Source organism: Pseudophryne corroboree, chromosome 8 (assembly GCF_028390025.1).
Source record: "Pseudophryne corroboree isolate aPseCor3 chromosome 8, aPseCor3.hap2, whole genome shotgun sequence".
Classification (NCBI taxonomy): Eukaryota; Metazoa; Chordata; class Amphibia; order Anura; family Myobatrachidae; genus Pseudophryne; species Pseudophryne corroboree.
Window position 1 is genome coordinate 242,782,670 of NC_086451.1, and position 18,235 is coordinate 242,800,904.

The following is an 18,235-nucleotide window of genomic DNA, read 5'->3' on the forward strand; positions in this document are numbered from 1 at the left end:
CCTCCGTCGTGTTTCCAACAGCTTTGTGCAGAGTCGCTTCCTCGACTCCATTGATTCATGTGCGCGTGCGCCCAAGTGCCCCTATTATTCCCTTCCGTCACTTCTCACACAAGCTTGCCGCTTCAACAATGCAGCGACCCGGCGGCCCACACCCACCCTTGCCAGCAGCTCAGGTCGGCCAATTAGAACACGACGTTGATTTGATCCTTGAATGATGGACTCTCAAGCCAATCACAATGATGTAGATGGGGCTTTGCCCGGGCACATCGACCAATAGGAGGATGAGAAAGGGTCTGGCCTTGCTGTAGTTTGGTTGCATTCTCTTTCCGCCGGGCAGGAGGTTCCTTTGGTGCGCGGGAGGTCGTGGGGCTGAATCTGAACAACGGGCGCTGCGTAGCGGACATCAGGCCAGGTAACCGGGTTACGTCTCGTTCACAGCTGTGTGTTTGGCGGGAAGGGGACCTCCGCTTGTTAGTGTGTGGCAAGCTAGCTCCGTGGGACTGGGTTCTGTCTCTAGGCCTACCTAGAGCTGGCATGCAGTGTATGGGGAGGAGGGGGCCATTGTGAGGGAAAATGGATGCGGTTGCTCTGTGAATGGATTGCTTGTGTGTGAAATACTATGGATATTGGTGTAATCGTTTACATCTGTGGGCCGAAAACAGACGAGCAATCCCTGTGTCTGACGAAATTGGCTTTTAAGCTATCACCATCATTTCCATCACAATTGTGTGTTTGTATATACGAATGTGTATGGTGGGGGTCTCTCTCTCTCTCTCTCTCTCTCTCTCTCTCTCTCTCTCTCTCTCTCTCTCTCTCTCTCTCTCTCTCTCTCGTGTGTGTATATATATATATATATATGTGCAGAGCGGCACTCTGCGTCTTTAAATCACAAAATTGTATTGAAACAACACAGAGAAGTCCGGCGTTTTGGGGCTCGCATGCCCCTTTGTCAAGGTGTACACCTTGACAAAGGGGCATGTGAGCCCCAAAACGTCGGACTTCTCTATGTTGTTTCAATACAATTTTGTGATTTAAAGACGCAGAGTGCTGCTCTTCTTTTCTTCTATGCTCATCTCCTCTGGGATGGCACCGGTGCAGTGATAGTATCTTCATGTGAGTGCCTGCTCTATCTATCTATATCTATCTATCTATATATATATATATATATATATATATATATATATATATATATATATATATATATCTATATAGATAGATCTGGAATAAAATTCTAAACTTCAAATGGTAAACAATAAAGGCACTTTTACTCAATATTATAGCTAGCTTTAGATATAAATGTGTGTATGTTATGATAGAGCCCCACCCGCCCCCCTCCAAGGTAAAAACTTATGTTCTGAACTTTATATTTTCTGTAACCTTAGTCACAATTGTTTCCTCCTAGGCTGTTAGCAGATAATCATTGCCTGAAGATGAACCTGTAAGATCATGTTTTGTTGGGCTGGAATTGATGCATCAGAGTTTTTCACTGTATGTTTCTTTTTGTAGCTGAAAATGCAAGGGAACAGGGGCTTTAAATCTGAGCAGCAAAACCATGCTCATAGAAAACCTCAATATAATCAATATCAGCAACATCATCAGCAGCAGTATCATTATCATCATCAGCAGCAGCAATATCAAGAAGAAGAAACTCCTTCTCCTACAAATGGACAACAAACCAGTCCCAGTAAGTGCTTTATTGATGTGTTCAGTCAAGTCTTACAATGGGATCAGTATGAAAAGCCAGTGGTCGGGTTCCTGATCTCTTCTGGATGCCGGCGTCTGTATTCTGGCGGCTGCCGGGATTCTGAACGCATACCCTTACAACATATGTGATTGTCAGCAAAAGGGAAAACCTCTAATCGGTTTGTAAGCTGCAACCAATTTAAATTCTCCTCCAAATAGTTATTGAAAAAATCTATAGACAATATTTGTGTTTACCTCAATTATTTTTTGCTGTTTCCTGCCTAGATGAAGGAGTGGTAATTGATTTAAAGAATTTCCGGAAGCCAGGTGAGAAGACATTCACTCAACGCAGTCGCCTCTTTGTTGGCAATTTGCCTCCCGATGTCACAGAAGAGGAGCTAAGGAAATTGTTTGAAAAATATGGCAAGGCAGGAGAGATCTTTATACACAAAGACAAAGGCTTTGGTTTCATCAGGCTGGTGAGTTTATAGTATCGCACAGTTGCTGCAGATTTGTTTTCTGTACTTTTATGTTGTGTATCTCCCACCACATTCCAATTCTCTATTGATTGACATCTGACTTATTATGAAGGCCATTGAGGAACACGAATATTGTCTGTTTCATAGAACCAGCTTGAGATTATGTGCTCTGTGACCTTGTGGCTGCTTCCGGCAGGTTTATATAAGATTGGTAGGATGCTCATAGTCGGCAACAATTTTCATGTAGGAATTGAGTTAAACAAGTCTCTTGTGTGCAAGGACCTAATGTGCGCACCAAGAATTCATATCCAAAACCTCACACCAGCACCAGTCTGAATTGTTGACACAAGGCAAGAAGGATCTGTGGTTTATGCCAATTTGTGGCCCTATTTGTCTGTTGCAGCAGAAATCGAGAGTCTATTTCAGACCATGCAACACTTTACTGATGTTCAACTGTCCAGTGTTGGCGAATTTGTGCCCGCTGTAGGCTTGGCTTTCTGTTCTTAGCTGACAGGAGTAGAACCCAATGTGATCCGCTGCTGTCTGTCCTCTTTAAGATTTGACATGCTGTGCTTTCTGCATACCACTGTTGCACGGTTGTTTGAGATACTGTTGCCTTTCTCCTCTATCTCATTAATCAAGGCAATTTTTGCCTACATAGCTGCTGCTCTCTGGATGTTTTGCGCACCATTCTCTAAGTGCTGGATATTGTTGCACATGAAATTCCACGAGCAGCAGTTTCAAACCACTCTGTCTAGGCCAACGACCAATATAGAATTAATGTCTCCTTACTCGCACATTTTTCATCATTCTGGTGTTTAGTTTGAACAAATGCTGAACCTTTTGTCAGTATGAGCATGAATATGCCGCAAATAGTCAATGTTACGCATGGGCTCCAAAAAGATAAATAAAGCATAGGCATACAGATGATACATAGAGCTTGGGGGGCTGCAGTGAAGACAAACAGATCTAAAGGGAGCAGAGGTGCTCTGGCTGGAAATGTTTGGGAAAAATCCATGAGCCATATGTTCCTTACTGAGCCTAATGCACAAGGTATATTCTCCTGCATGCTTTTATGCAGTAAGTTACAGCAACATGGTTGGCTGTTTAATTACTGAAAAGTTGTATAAAGTGGCAACTGATTTTGTATTTGTCAGTGTTTCTCACCCTGTTGTCTTAGAATACACAACCTCCTAAGGAAGTCTACAAAAATAAATCTCACCTATCAAGTTTATAATTGGTGACTAGTCAGCCTCTGAAGAGCAGAGGTCCTATTGATGTTCTTTGAGGACATGGTTGTGAACCTCTGCCCTAGTGAAATTTACTAGGGTCTTCAGTGCATTTTGGTGCTTACCTCCCATTTTCTCTTCCACAGGAAACTCATACCCTGGCAGAGATAGCCAAGGCAGAGCTTGATAATCTACCTTTGCGAGGGAAGCAGCTGCGTGTTCGTTTTGCCTGCCACAGTGCTGCTCTATCTGTGCGGAACCTTCCCCAGTTTGTGTCTAATGAGTTGTTGGAAGAGGCCTTCTCTATATTTGGACAGGTTGAAAGAGCTATTGTAATTGTGGATGATCGTGGAAGACCCACAGGCAAAGGAATTGTTGAATTTGCATCTAAACCAGCAGCTCGGAAAGCTCTAGATCGCTGTGCTGATGGCTCTTATCTTCTCACTGCGTGAGTACTTGCTGCTCCAATATACTGCCATGACAGTCACTATTGTAGTTGACGAACCAGTGTATTCAGAAGAGATACAATTGTAACAGAACAACAGTTGGATTCATATGTAACAACTGGGTGCATACAGTGTTTCTCTAACGTCCTAGTGGATGCTGGGGACTCCGTAAGGACCATGGGGAATAGACGGGCTCCGCAGGAGACTGGGCACTCTAAAGAAAGATCTAGTACTATCTGGTGTGCACTGGCTCCTCCCTCTATGCCCCTCCTCCAGACCTCAGTTAGAATCTGTGCCCGGCCAGAGCTGCGTGCTCCTAGTGGGCTCTCCTGAGCTTACTAGTAAAGAAAGTATTTTGTTAGGTTTTTTATTTTCAGAGAGCTTCTGCTGGCAACAGACTCTCTGCTACGTGGGACTGAGGGGAGAGAAGCAAACCTACTAACTGTGGCTAGGTTGCGCTTCTTAGGCTACTGGACATCATTAGTTCCAGAGGGATCGAACACAGGACCCTAATCTTGATCGTCCGGAGCCGCGCCGCCGTCCCCCTCGCAGAGCCAGAAGTACAGAAGCAAAGAAGACTTTGAAATCGGCGGCAGAAGACTCCTGTCACTGTAGGGGGGGGGGGGGGGGCACACCAGCGCCATTTTCTCTTCACAGCTCCGCTGGAAGGACGCTCCCCAGGCTCTCCGCTGCAGTATACAGGTGCATTAGATAAAAAGGAGGGGGCACATAAATAAGCTCCTTACATAACCGATTGGATACAGCTGTAGCCTTGGGACAGTCGGGGGGCCTACACCCGTGCCTGCTCCCACAGCGCAGAGGCAGTCAGGGTCTCAAAAGCGCCAAATATCCCAGTTAGTTGACACAGATGTCGACACGGACTCTGATTCCAGTGTCGACGACGATGAGGCTAAATTGCAGCCTAAAATGACTAAGGCTATCCGCTACATGATTGTGGCAATGAAGGATGTATTACACATTTCTGAGGAAAATCCTGTCCCTGACAAAAGGATTTATATGTATGGGGAGAAAAAGCAAGAAGTGACTTTTCCCCCGTCACATGAATTGAATGAATTATGTGAAAAAGCGTGGGATTCCCCGGATAGGAAGCAAGTGATTTCCAAAAGATTGCTGATGGCGTATCCTTTCCCGCCAACGGACAGGTTACGCTGGGAATCCTCGCCCAGGGTAGACAAGGCGTTGACGCGCTTGTCTAAAAGGGTGGCCCTGCCGTCTCGGGATACGGCTGCCCTTAAGGATCCTGCAGATAGACTTCAGGATAGCTTCCTGCTTTCTATTTACTCACATTCTGGTACACTGCGGAGGCCTGCCATTGCTTAGGCGTGGATGTGTAGTGCAGTAGCGGCATGGACGGATACTCTGTCTGAGGAGATACCCTGGACAGAGACTCTGTTTTGCTGACCCTGGCACATATCAAGGACACGGTCCTATATATGCTGGATGCCCAGAGGGACATTTGCATGCTGGGTTCTAGAGTAAATGCAATGTCCATCTCTGCCAGAAGGGTCGTATGGACTCTGCAATGGACAGGGAATGCCGACTCAAAAAAGCACATGGAGGTTTTACCATATAAGGGTGAGGAGTTGTTTGGGTACGGTCTCTCGGACCTAGTTTCCACAGCTACGGCTGGGAAGTCAAATTTCTTGCCTTATGTACCTCCACAACCTAAGAAAGCACCGTATTGCCAAATGCAGTCCTTTCGCTCGCAAAAGAGCAAGAAAGTCAGAGGTGCATCCTTTCTTGGTAGAGGAAGAAAGCTGCACCACGCAACCAGTTCCCAGGAACAAAAGTCCTCCCCGGCTTCCACTAAATCCACCGCATGACGGTGGGGCTCCACAGGCGGAGCCAGGAGCGGTGGGGGCGCGTCTCCGAAATTTCAGCAACCAGTGGGTTCGCTCACTGGTAGATCCTTGGGCTATTCAAATTGTATCTCAGGGATACAAGCTGGAATTCGAAGTGACTCCCCCCCCACCCCCCCCCTCACCGTTACCTAAAATCGGCCTTGCCAGCTTCCCCCATGGAAAGGGAGGTAGTGCTGGTGGCAATTCACAAACTTTTTCTCCAGCAGGTGGTGGTAGTGGTCCCCCCCCCCCCCCCCCCCTTCAAAGGGGAAGGGGCTACTATTCCACTATGTTTGTGGTACCGAAACCGGACGGTTCAGTCAGACCCATTCTGAATTTAAAATCCCTGAACATCTATCTGAAGAAATTCAAAATGGAATCGCTCAGAGCGGTCATTGCAAGCCTGGAAGAGGGGGATTTTATGGTATCTCTGGACATCAAGGATGCTTACTTGCATGTCCCCATTTATCCGCCTCATCAGGAGTACCTCAGGTTTGTGGTACAGGACTGTCATTACCAATTCCAGACGTTGCCGTTTGGCCTGTCCACGGCACCGAGAATTTTTACCAAGGTGATGGCAGAGATGATGGTGCTCCTTCGGAAGCAAGGGGTCAAAATTATCCCATACTTGGACGATCTCCTCATAAAGACGAGGTCCAGGGAGCAGTTGCTGATCAACGTAGCACACTCTCGGGAAGTGTTGCGTCTCACACTGTTGGATTCTGAACATCCCAAAGTCGCAGCTGATTCCTACGACGCGTCTGCCCTTCCTGGGCATGATTCTGGACACAGTCCAGATGAAGGTGTTTCTCCCGGAGGAGAAGGCACAGGAGCTCGTGACTCTGGTCAGAGACCTCCTAAAACCAAAACAGGTATCGGTGCATCACTGCACGTGAGTCCTGGGAAAGATGGTGGCGTCGTACGAAGCCATTCCATTCGGCAGATTCCATGCAAGGATCTTTCAGTGGGATCTGCTGGACAAGTGGTCCGGGTTGCAACTTCAGATGCATCGTCTGATCACCCTTTCCCCCAGGGCCAGGGTGTCTCTTCTGTGGTGGCTGCAAAGTGCCCACCTCCTCGAGCGGAGCCTCTGCTTCGAGACCAACCAGTGCTGATTCAGTCAGACAACATCACGGCGGTCGCCCATGTAAACCGCCAGGGCGGCACAAGAAGCAGGGTGGCAATGGCGGCATCCACAAAGATTCTTCGTTGTGCGGAGAATCACGTGCTAGCACTGTCAGCAGTGTTCATTCCAGGAGTGGACAACTGGGAAGCAGACTTCCTCAGCAGACACGACCTCCACCCGGGAGAGTGGGGACTTCATCAGGAAGTCTTCACGCAGATCGATGGGAACTGCCACAGATGGACATGATGGCGTCCCACTTCAACAAAAAGCTAAAAAGATATTGCACCAGGTTAAGGGACCCTCAGGCGATAGCTGTGGACGTACTAGCAACACCGGGGGTGTACCAGTCGGTCTATGTGTTTCCTCCTCTTCCTCTCATACCCAAGGTGCTGAAAATAGTAAGGAAAAAAAGGAGTGAGAACAATACTCATTGTTCCGGATTGGCCAAGAAGGAGTTGGTACCCAGAACTACTAGAGATCACAGAGGACCCCTGGCCTCTGCCTCTCAAACAGGACCTGTTGCAACAAGGTCCCTGTCTGTTCCAAGACTTACCGCGGCTGCGTTTGACAGCATGGCGGTTGAACGCAGGATCCTAGCAGAAAAGGGCATTCCGGATGAAGTTATTCCTACGCTGATAAAGGCTAGGAAGGACGTGACAGCAAAACATGACCGTATATGGCGATAATGTGTTGCTTGGTGTGAGGCCAGGAAGGCCCCTACAGAGGAATTCCAGCTGGGTCGATTCCTGCACTTCCTACAGTCAGGGGTGACTTTGGGCCTAAAATTAGGGTCCATAAAGGTCCAGATTTTGGCCCTATCCATTTTCTTTCAAAAAGAACTGGCTTCACTGCCTGAGGTTCAGACGTTTGTTAAGGGAGTGCTGCATATTCAGCCCCCTTTTGTGGCACCATGGGATCTTAATGTGGTGTTGGATTTCCTGAAATCCCACTGGGTTGAGCCACTTAAGACCGTGGAATTAAAGTATTTCATGTGGAAAGTGGTCATGCTGTTGGCCTTAGCATCGGCTAGGCGTGTGTCAGAATTGGCGGCTTTGTCATGTAAAAGCCCCTATCTGATCTTCCATATGGACAGAGCAGAATTGCGGACTCGTCCACAGTTTCTGCCAAAGGTGGTGTCATCTTTTCATTTAAACCAACCTATTGTGGTGGCTGCGGCTACTCGTGACTTGGAGGACTCCTGGACGTAGTCCGGGCTTTGAAGATTTATGTCACCAGAACAGCTGGAGTCAGGAAGACGGACTCGCTGTTTATCCTGTATGCATCCAACAAGCTGGGTGCTCCTGCTTCAAAGCAAACTATTGATCGCTGGATCTGTAACACGATTCAGCAGGCTCATTCTGCGGCTGGATTGCCGCATCCAAAATCTGTGAAAGCCCATTCCACAAGGAAGGTGGGCTCTTCTTGGGCGGCTGCCCGAGGGGTCTCGGCCTTACAGCTTTGCCGAGCTGCTACTTAGTCGGGATCAAACACATTTGCAAAATTCTATAAGTTTGATACCCTGGCTGAGGAGGACCTTGTGTTTGCCCATTCGGTGCTGCAGAGTCATCCGCACTCTCCCGCCTGTTTGGGAGCTTTGTTATAATCCCCATGGTCCTTACGGAGTCCCCAGCTTCCACTAGGACGTTAGAGAAAATAAGAATTTGCTCACCGGTAATTCTATTTCTCGTAGTCCGTAGTGGATGCTGGGCGCCCGTCCCAAGTGCGGACTCTCTGCAATACGTGTATATAGTTGTTGCTTAATAAAGGGTTGTTGTTCATACTGTTAACTGTGTAAAAAGTTATCACTAGTTGTACGGTGTGGCTGGTATGAGTCTTACCCTGGATTCCAAAATCCTTTCCTTGTAATGTCGGCTCTTCCGGGCACAGTTTCCTTAACTGAGGTCTGGAGGAGGGACATAGATTGAGGAGCCAGTGCACACCAGATAGTACCTAATCTTTCTTTAGAGTGCCCAGTCTCCTGCGGAGCCAGTCTATTCCCCGTGGTCCTTACGGAGTCCCCAGCATCCACTACGGACTACGAGAAATAGAATTACCGGTTAGTAAATTCTTATTTTTTTGCTACATCAGATCGAGTGAATTGATTCAAGCTGAATAGCCATTATATATTATATATTTCTCAAAGACGCTCGGCAAATAGACACGGGTCTACATAAATTAATTTAACGAGCTTATAACAGAGGTTCTCAGTGTGCAGCATCTTATTTTAATCACATATTCTTCTTTTCACTTATCGATTTTAATCCTTGTATTTCGCTTGTTTTTAATATATGTATAATGCATTAAAAGTTATGTTTTATTAATGTTGAATATTGTGCACCACTTTAAGGCAATCTATTTTGCTTCTTCTCTTTCTTATTCTGATCTGGTTATAGTTGACGAACCAGTAATGCCTACAATCCTACAACCGTAGGGTGCTTTGGCAGTAACTAAACACTTAATTTATAAGAAGTTCAGTTAGTGGGAATTGTACAACACATTCACTTGTCTACTGACTTGGTAACAATGCCCTATGTCAGTGGTTCCCAAACTTTCTTGAATCACGGCGCCCTTAAGCATCAAATATAAAAAATATATATTTCTCTAATGTCCTAAGTGGATGCTGGGGACTCCGTAAGGACCATGGGGAATAGCGGCTCCGCAGGAGACTGGGCACATCTAAAGAAAGCTTTAGGACTATCTGGTGTGCACTGGCTCCTCCCCCTATGACCCTCCTCCAAGCCTCAGTTAGATCTCTGTGCCCGAACGAGAAGGGTGCACACTAGGGGCTCTCCTGAGCTTCTTAGTGAAAGTTTTAGATTAGGTTTTTTATTTTCAGTGAGACCTGCTGGCAACAGGCTCACTGCATCGAGGGACTAAGGGGAGAAGAAGCGAACTCACCTGCGTGCAGAGTGGATTGGGCTTCTTAGGCTACTGGACATTAGCTCCAGAGGGACGATCACAGGCCCAGCTTGGATGGGTCCCAGAGCCGCGCCGCCAGCCCCTTTACAGAGCCAGAAGGCAGAAGAGGTCCGGAAAATCGGCGGCAGAAGACGTCCTGTCTTCAACAAGGTAGCGCACAGCACTGCAGCTGTGCGCCATTGCTCTCAGCACACTTCACACTTCGGTCACTGAGGGTGCAGGGCGCTGGGGGGGGGGCGCCCTGAGACGCAATAAAAACACCTTGGATGGCAAAAAAAAATGCATCACATATAGCTCCTGGGCTATATGGATGCATTTAACCCCTGCCAGAATCCATAAAAAAGCAGGAGAAAAGTCCGCGAAAAAGGGGCGGAGCCTATCTCCTCAGCACACTGGCGCCATTTTCCCTCACAGCTCCGTTGGAGGGAAGCTCCCTGTCTCTCCCCTGCAGTCACTACACTACAGAAAGGGTTAAAAAAAAGAGGGGGGTACTAATTAGGCGCAGTATTAACTATACAGCAGCTATAAGGGGAAAAACACTTATATAAGGTTATCCCTGTGTATATATATATATATATATATATATATATATATATATATATATATATAGCGCTCTGGTGTGTGCTGGCAAACTCCCTCTGTCTCCCCAAAGGGCTAGTGGGGTCCTGTCCTCTATCAGAGCATTCCCTGTGTGTGTGCTGTATGTCAGTACTTTTGTGTCGACATGTATGAGGAGAAAAATGATGTGGAGACGGAGCAGATTGCCTGTAATAGTGATGTCACCCCCTAGGGGGTCGACACCTGAGTGGATGAACTGTTGGAAGGAATTACGTGACAGTGTCAGCTCTGTATAAAAGACAGTGGTTGACATGAGACAGCCGGCTACTCAGCTTGTGCCTGTCCAGACGTCTCATAGGCCGTCAGGGGCTCTAAAGCGCCCGTTACCTCAGATGGCAGATATAGACGCCGACACGGATACTGACTCCAGTGTCGACGGTGAAGAGACGAATGTGACTTCCAGTAGGGCCACACGTTACATGATTGAGGCAATGAAAAATGTTTTACACATTTCTGATAATACGAGTACCACCAAAAAAGGGGTATTATGTTCGGTGAGGAAAAACTACCTGTAGTTTTCCTGAATCTGAGAAATTAAATGAGGTGTGTGATGATGCGTGGGTTTCCCCCGATAACAACGGATAATTTCTAAAATGTTATTGCCATTATATCCTTTCCCGCCAGAGGTTAGGGTGCGTTGGGAAACACCCCCTAGGGGGGATAAAGCGCTCACACGCTTGTAAGGGCTCTACCTTCGCCTGAGATGGCCGCCCTTAAGGATCCTGCTGATAGAAAGCAGGAGGGTATCCTAAAAGGTATTTACACACATACTGGTGTTATACTGCGACCAGCAATCGCCTCAGCCTGGATGTGCAGTGCTGGGTTGGCGTGGTCGGATTCCCTGACTGAAAATATTGATACCCTAGATAGGGACAGTATATTTTTGCCTATAGAGCATTTAAAATATGCATTTTTATATATGCGTGATGCACAGCGGAATATTTGCCGACTGGCATCAAGTCTAAGCGCGTGGTCCATTTCTACCAGTAGAGGGTTATGGACACGTCAGTGGTCAGGTGATGCGTATTCCAAACGGCATTTGGAAGTATTGCTTTATTAAGGGAGGAGTTATTTGGGGTCGGTCTTTTAGACCTGGTGGCCACGGCAACAGCTGGGAATTCCACGTTTGTACCCCAGGTCGCCTCTCAACATGAGAAGACGCCGTATTATCAGGCGCAGTCTTTTCGTGGACAAGCGGGCAAAAGGTTCCTCATTTCTGCCCCGTGACAGAGGGAGAGGAAAAAGACTGCAGAAATCAGCCAGTTCCCAGGAACAGAAACCCTCTCCTGCCTCTGCCAAGCCCTCAGTATACGCTGGGGCTTTACAAGCAGAATCGGGCACGGTGGGGGGCCCGTCTCAATGAATTTCAGCGCGCAGTGGGCTCACTCGCAAGTAGACCCCTGGATCCTTCAGGTGATATCTCAGGGGTACAAATTAGAATTCGAGACGTCTCCCCCTCGCCGTTTCCTAAAGTCGGCTTTACCGATGTCTCCTTCTGACAGGGAGACAGTTTTGGAAGCCATTCACAAGCTGTATTCCCAGCAGGTGATGATCAAGATACCCCTCCTGCAACAGGGAACGGGGTATTATTCCACACTGTTGTGGTACCGAAGCCGGACGGCTCGGTGAGACCGATTCTAAATCTAAAATCTTTGAACACTTACGTACAGAGGTTCAAATTCAAGATTGAGTCACTCAGAGCAGTGATTGCGAACCTGGAAGAAGGGGACTACATGATGTCTCGGGACATCAAGGATGCTTACCTTCATGTCAAAATTTACCCTTCTCACCAAGGGTACCTCAGGTTTATGGTACAGAACTGTCACTATCAGTTCAGACGCTGCCGTATGGATGGTACACGGCACCCCGGGTCTTTACCAAGGTAATGGCCGAAATGATGATATTCCTTCGAAGGAAGTGAATTTTAGTTATCCCTTCCTTGGACAATTCCCTGATAAGGGTAAGATCCAGGGAACAGTTGGAGGTCGGTGTAGCACTATCTCAGGTAGTGTTGCGGCAGCACGATTGGATTCTCAATATTCCAAAATCGCACCTGGTTCCGACGACGTGTCTTCTGTTCCTAGGGATGATCCTGGACACAGTCCAGAAAAAGGTGTTTCTCCCGGAGGAGAAAGCCAGGGAGTTATCCGAGCTAGTCAGGAACCTCCTAAAACCGAGCCAAGTCTCAGTGCATCAATGCACAAGGGTTCTGGGTAAAATGGTGGCTTCCTACGAAGCAATCCCATTCGGCAGATTCCACGCAAGAACTTTCCAGTGGGACCTGCTGGACAAATGGTCCGGATCGCATCTTCAGATGCATCAGCGGATAACCCTGTCACCAAGGACAAGGGTGTCCCTCCTGTGGTGGTTGCAGAGTGCTCATCTTCTAGAGGGCCGCAGATTCGGCATTCAGGACTGGGTCCTGGTGACCACGGATGCCAGCCTGCGAGGCTGGGGAGCAGTCACACAGGGAAGGAATATCCAGGGCTTATGGTCAAGCCTGGAGACATCACTTCACATAAATATCCTGAAGCTAAGGGACATTTACAATGCTCTAAGCTTAGCAAGACCTCTGCTTCAAGGTCAGCCGGTGTTGATCCAGTCGGACAACATCACGGCAGTCACCCACGTAAACAGACAGGGTGGCACAAGAAGCAGGAGGGCAATGGCAGAAGCTGCAAGGATTCTTCGCTGGGCGGAAAATCATGTGATAGCACTGTCAGCAGTATTCATTCCGGGAGTGGACAACTGGGAAGCAGACTTCCTCAGCACGACCTCCACCCGGGAGAGTGGGGACTTCACCCAGAAGTCTTCCACATGATTAAAAACTCGACAGGTATTGCGCCAGGTCCAGGGACCCTCAGGCAATAAGCTGTAGACGCTCTGGTATGTGTTCCCTCCTCTGCCTCTCATACCCAAGGTACTGAGATTGATAAGATGGAGAGGAGTAAGCACTATATTCGTGGTTCCGGATTGGCCAAGAAGGACTTCAAGAGATGCTCACGGAGGATCCGTGGCCTCTACCTCTAAGAAGGGACCTGCTCCAGCAAGGACCCTGTCTGTTCCAAGACTTACCGCGGCTGCGTTTGACGGCATGGCGGTTGAACGCCGGATCCTGAAGGAAAAAAGGCATTCCGGATGAAGTCATCCCTATCCTGATCAAAGCCAGGAAGGATGTAACCGCAAAAACATTATCACCGCAATTGGCGAAAATATGTTGCGTGGTGCGAGGCCAGTAAGGCCCGACGGAGGAAATTAAACTGGGTCGATTCCTACATTTCCTGCAAACAGGAGTGTCTATGGGCCTGACATTGGGGTCCATTAAGGTTCAAATTTCGGCCCTGTCAATTTTCTTCCAAAAAGAACTAGCTTCAGTTCCTGAAGTTCAGACGTTTGTAAAAGGGGTACTGCATATACAGCCTCCTTTTGTGCCTCCAGTGGCACTTTGGGATCTCAATGTAGTTTTGGGTTCCAAAAGTCACATTGGTTTGAACCACTTAAATCTGTGGAGTTAAAATATCTCACATGGAAAGTGGTCATGCTGTTGGCCCTGGCCTGGGCCAGGCACGTGTCAGAATTGGCGGCTTTATCCTGAAAAAGCCCTTATCTGATTTTCCATTCGGACAGGGCGGAATTGAGGACTCGTCCTCAGTTTCTCCCCAAGGTGGTTTCAGCGTTTCACCTGAACCAACCTATTGGTGGTGCCTGCGGCTACTAGGGACTTGGAGGACTCCAAGTTGCTAGACGTTGTCAGTGCCCTGAAAATATGTTTCCAGGACGGCTGGAGTCAGGAAATCTGACTCGCTGTTTATCCTGTGTGCACCCAACAAGCTGGGTGCTCCTGCTTCTAAGCAGACTATTGCTCGTTGGATTTGTAGTACAATTCAGCTTGCACATTCTGTGGCAGGCCTGCCACAGCCAAAAATCTGTAAATGCCCACTCCACAAGGAAGGTGGGCTCATCTTGGGCGGTTGCCCGAGGGGTCTCGGCTTTACAACTTTGCCGAGCAGCTACTTGGTCAGGAGCAAATACGTTTGTAAAATTCTACAAAATTGATATCCTGGCTGAGGAGGACCTGGAGTTCTCTCATTTGGTGCTGCAGAGTCATCCGCACTCTCCCGCCCGTTTGGGAGCTTTGGTATAATCCCCATGGTCCTTACGGAGTCCCCAGCATCCACTTAGGACGTTAGAGAAAATAAGAATTTACTTACCGATAATTCTATTTCTCATAGTCCGTAGTGGATGCTGGGCGCCCATCCCAAGTGCGGATTGTCTGCAATACTTGTACATAGTTATTGTTACAAAAATCGGGTTATTATTGTTGAGCCATCTTTCAGAGGCTCCTCTGTTATCATGCTGTTAACTGGGTTCAGATCACAGGTTATACGGTGTGATTGGTGTGGCTGGTATGAGTCTTACCCGGGATTCAAAATCCTTCCTTATTGTGTACGCTCGTCCGGGCACAGTATCCTAACTGAGGCTTGGAGGAGGGTCATAGGGGGAGGAGCCAGTGCACACCAGATAGTCCTAAAGCTTTCTTTAGATGTGCCCAGTCTCTTGCGGAGCCGCTATTCCCCATGGTCCTTACGGAGTCCCCAGCATCCACTACGGACTATGAGAAATAGAATTATCGGTAAGTAAATTCTTATTATTATTTTTTTTAACTGCACCTCCAGACCAAAGTTTTTTTTATTGGGACATTTATAAAAACATTAAGTAAATTGTGTTTATATGTCATTATGTTGTGAGGGACAAGATTCGTTTCGGTTTGTCATATTTTATGACTGACAGAAACCAGCACTGGTTTTGCCTATTACATTGGGATGTGTTGCATGTAATAAAAGGTCACAACCATGCTCTAGTCTCCTTCCTTGAATTCATTGTGATTTGAAAGCCTTTGGTTTGTGTTCTTGTGCAGGTTTCCCCGTCCTATAACTGTGGAGCCTATGGAACAGCTTGATGATGAAGAAGGCTTACCAGAGAAGCTTGTTGCCAAGTCCCAGTCCTACCATAAGTATGTAATTCCCTAGTTGATATTTCATTTCCAATGTGACTGTAAATATTTTAGTGCTTTGTGACTTGAAAGATCAAGCCGAATGTGTATACTATTTTTTAAATTTTCTTCACTCAAACTCTGGCATCGTATATTGCTTAATGTACAATATCTAAATCTGTGAGCTTGACAAAGTAGCTGAGTTACTTGTAGTTGCAGATATCTAATCATTTTTGGGTCTTTATAGACAAAAAGGAGAATGGATGGTGGGGATGAACTACTTTGAGGTCTTGTGAATAAGAGGGTGTTACTAATTGTCTAATCACGTTTGGTTAAAGGGAGCGAGAGCAGTCTCCTCGCTTTGCTCAGCCTGGAAGCTTTGAGTATGAATATGCTATGCGCTGGAAAGCTCTGATTGATATGGAGAAACAGCAGCAAGAACAAGTTGACCGGAACATTAAAGAAGCCCAAGAGAAGATGGAAATCGAGATGGAGGCTGCAAGACATGAGCATCAAGTTATGCTTATGCGGCAAGGTGAGCTTGTCTGTTAATCTGTCTCTAAAAGGTAAATTGTTCTCTAATATATTACATAACACTGAGATTTCAAACATGGGAAGGTCTATCTAGTTTGACACAGACTCTGCCACTAGAGAAGCAAGCAGGCACCGGTTTTCACTATTTACCCCTGTGAAGGGATTTGGGGCCCCCCTGCAGTACTCACAGGTTGTGGCCCACCATATTTAAGACCGTTAGGATTTAGATGTAGTATGTTCTGTAGTAAAAGTAACAGACCGCTGAAGAAATTAAAACATCTGAAACCTATGCCAAGACCAATCCACAATTGAATACTTTATTAAATGTTGACGTTTAAAGTGACTTGGACAAGTCGGCAGAATAAAGCCTAAAATAGTACCATACCCGTGCCTAAATGACACGCCCGGATGGATGGAAAATAACACGTGATACGCAAAAGAAAACATGGCTAAAGCAGATTGCACAAGACCATCAGCCATTGTACTTCCATACCAAGCAAGCTACCTTAACGGCTCATTGCCTTTTTGCTGTCTGTGTCTGCAAGCTTACCCTGCTGGTGCTAATGACAAATAAGTCCTAAGTTGAATGTAGTATATTGAGTACAGACTAGCAAATATGTATGTTGGACAACGGCAGAGATGGAACATAACAATGCACGAAGCTCCAGAGTAGTATGGGTCAGTAAGCTGAACTTAAAGGAGCTGGCAGTCTCGGCAACATGTGGAGTGGACCAGAACCTGTTGAGAATATAAGCATGCCTTTGCAGGTTTGAGATGTGAGTCACCTGACGAGCAGCAGGACTGGTGATGAAAAAATGTCAAATTACTACAGCACTAGGTAGCAGAAGGAGAAAATAAACACAGGGAGCAAAGGTTCAGTTTCCACAAGGGGTATATGAGGATTTGAAGCGTTAAATACACAGTCTGTCGGGAGAAGCCTCACTTGACTGGAGCTCACACTAAAGTGAAGTAACACAGCTATTCCAACATGGCCATCTACGCTACACACTGGAGCTGCAGCAGTTGGCCCCACAGGCTAACACTTAAACCCACTAGACACTTACAGCCGATCACACTGTCCGGTGTGGGACATACTGTAGTACTTATTTTCATTTCTGTAACTTATGAAAAACTAGAAATACTGTAATAATTATATAAGAGCCTAGTTAAATTTATTGTTTAAAATTAGTGGATGCTATTATGTTCTTTATGACCAAACTGTGAATATCTTTAACTTTATTTTAGTGCATTTTATTGACTATTTGCTTTAAAACGAGACCTTAATGACCGCAATATATACTGAAGGCAGCTTAGCTTTTTTTTCTCTGAAAGCTCTAGGTTCAGTACTGAAATGTGAAGCTATGCTAATAAATACTGTTCAACAGTCCTACATTTAACACAGAATTTCTCTGACGTCCTAGTGGATGCTGGGAACTCCGTAAGGACCATGGGGAATAGCGGCTCCGCAGGAGACTGGGCACAAAAGTAAAAGCTTTATGACTAGCTGGTGTGCACTGGCTCCTCCCCCTATGACCCTCCTCCAAGCCTCAGTTAGATTTTTGTGCCCGGCCGAGAAGGGTGCATGCTAGGTAGCTCTCCTGAGCTGCTTAGAGTAAAAGTTTAAATAGGTTTTTTTATTTTCAGTGAGACCTGCTGGCAACAGGCTCACTGCATCGTGGGACTAAGGGGAGAAGAAGCGAACTCACCTGCATGCAGAGTGGATTGGGCTTCTTGGCTACTGGACATTAGCTCCAGAGGGACGATCACAGGCTCAGCTTTGATGGGTCCCGGAGCCGCGCCGCCGGCCCCCTTACAGAGCCAGAAGAGCGAAGAGGTCCGGAAAAATCGGCGGCAGAAGACGTTCCTGTCTTCAATAAGGTAGCGCACAGCACTGCAGCTGTGCGCCATTGCTCTCAGCACACTTCACACTCCGGTCACTGAGGGTGCAGGGCGCTGGGGGGGAGCGCCCTGAGACGCAATAAAACACGTTTTAAACCTTATATGGCTAAAGAAATGCATCACATATAGCTCCTGGGCTATATGGATGCATTTAACCCCTGCCAGTTTTCCTAAAAAAAAAAAAAAAAAGCGGGAGAAAAGGCTGCCGAAAAGGGGGCGGAGCCTATCTCCTCAGCACACAAGCGCCATTTTCCCTCACAGCTCCGCTGGAGGGACGGCTCCCTGACTCTCCCCTGCAGTCCTGCTACAGAATCAGGGTAAAACAAGAGAGGGGGGGCACTAATTGGCAGATAATACAAATACAGCAGCTATAGAAGGGAGAAACACTTATATAAGGTTATCCCTGTATGTATGTATGTATGTATGTATATATATATGTATGTATAT

The 18,235-nt window shown here is 47.0% G+C and overlaps 1 protein-coding gene across 2 annotated transcripts in view; it reads left to right on the plus strand.

Moving 5' to 3' along the window:
- Window positions 1–241: 241 nt before the first annotated feature.
- NONO (non-POU domain containing octamer binding) overlaps window positions 242–18,235 on the plus strand; it is a 72,952-nt gene continuing 54,958 nt past the window's right edge. Inside the window, exons 1-6 of one of the 2 annotated variants that reach the window (XM_063937147.1) lie at window positions 242–412; window positions 1,507–1,684; window positions 1,969–2,162; window positions 3,538–3,839; window positions 15,281–15,376; window positions 15,694–15,890. In XM_063937147.1, coding sequence (XP_063793217.1) covers window positions 1,513–1,684; window positions 1,969–2,162; window positions 3,538–3,839; window positions 15,281–15,376; window positions 15,694–15,890 — 961 coding nt within the window. In that variant the 5' untranslated portion in view covers window positions 242–412; window positions 1,507–1,512. Of the gene's footprint in view, window positions 413–571; window positions 727–1,506; window positions 1,685–1,968; window positions 2,163–3,537; window positions 3,840–15,280; window positions 15,377–15,693; window positions 15,891–18,235 lie in introns of those variants that run through there. The other variant, XM_063937148.1, reaches the window with a different exon arrangement.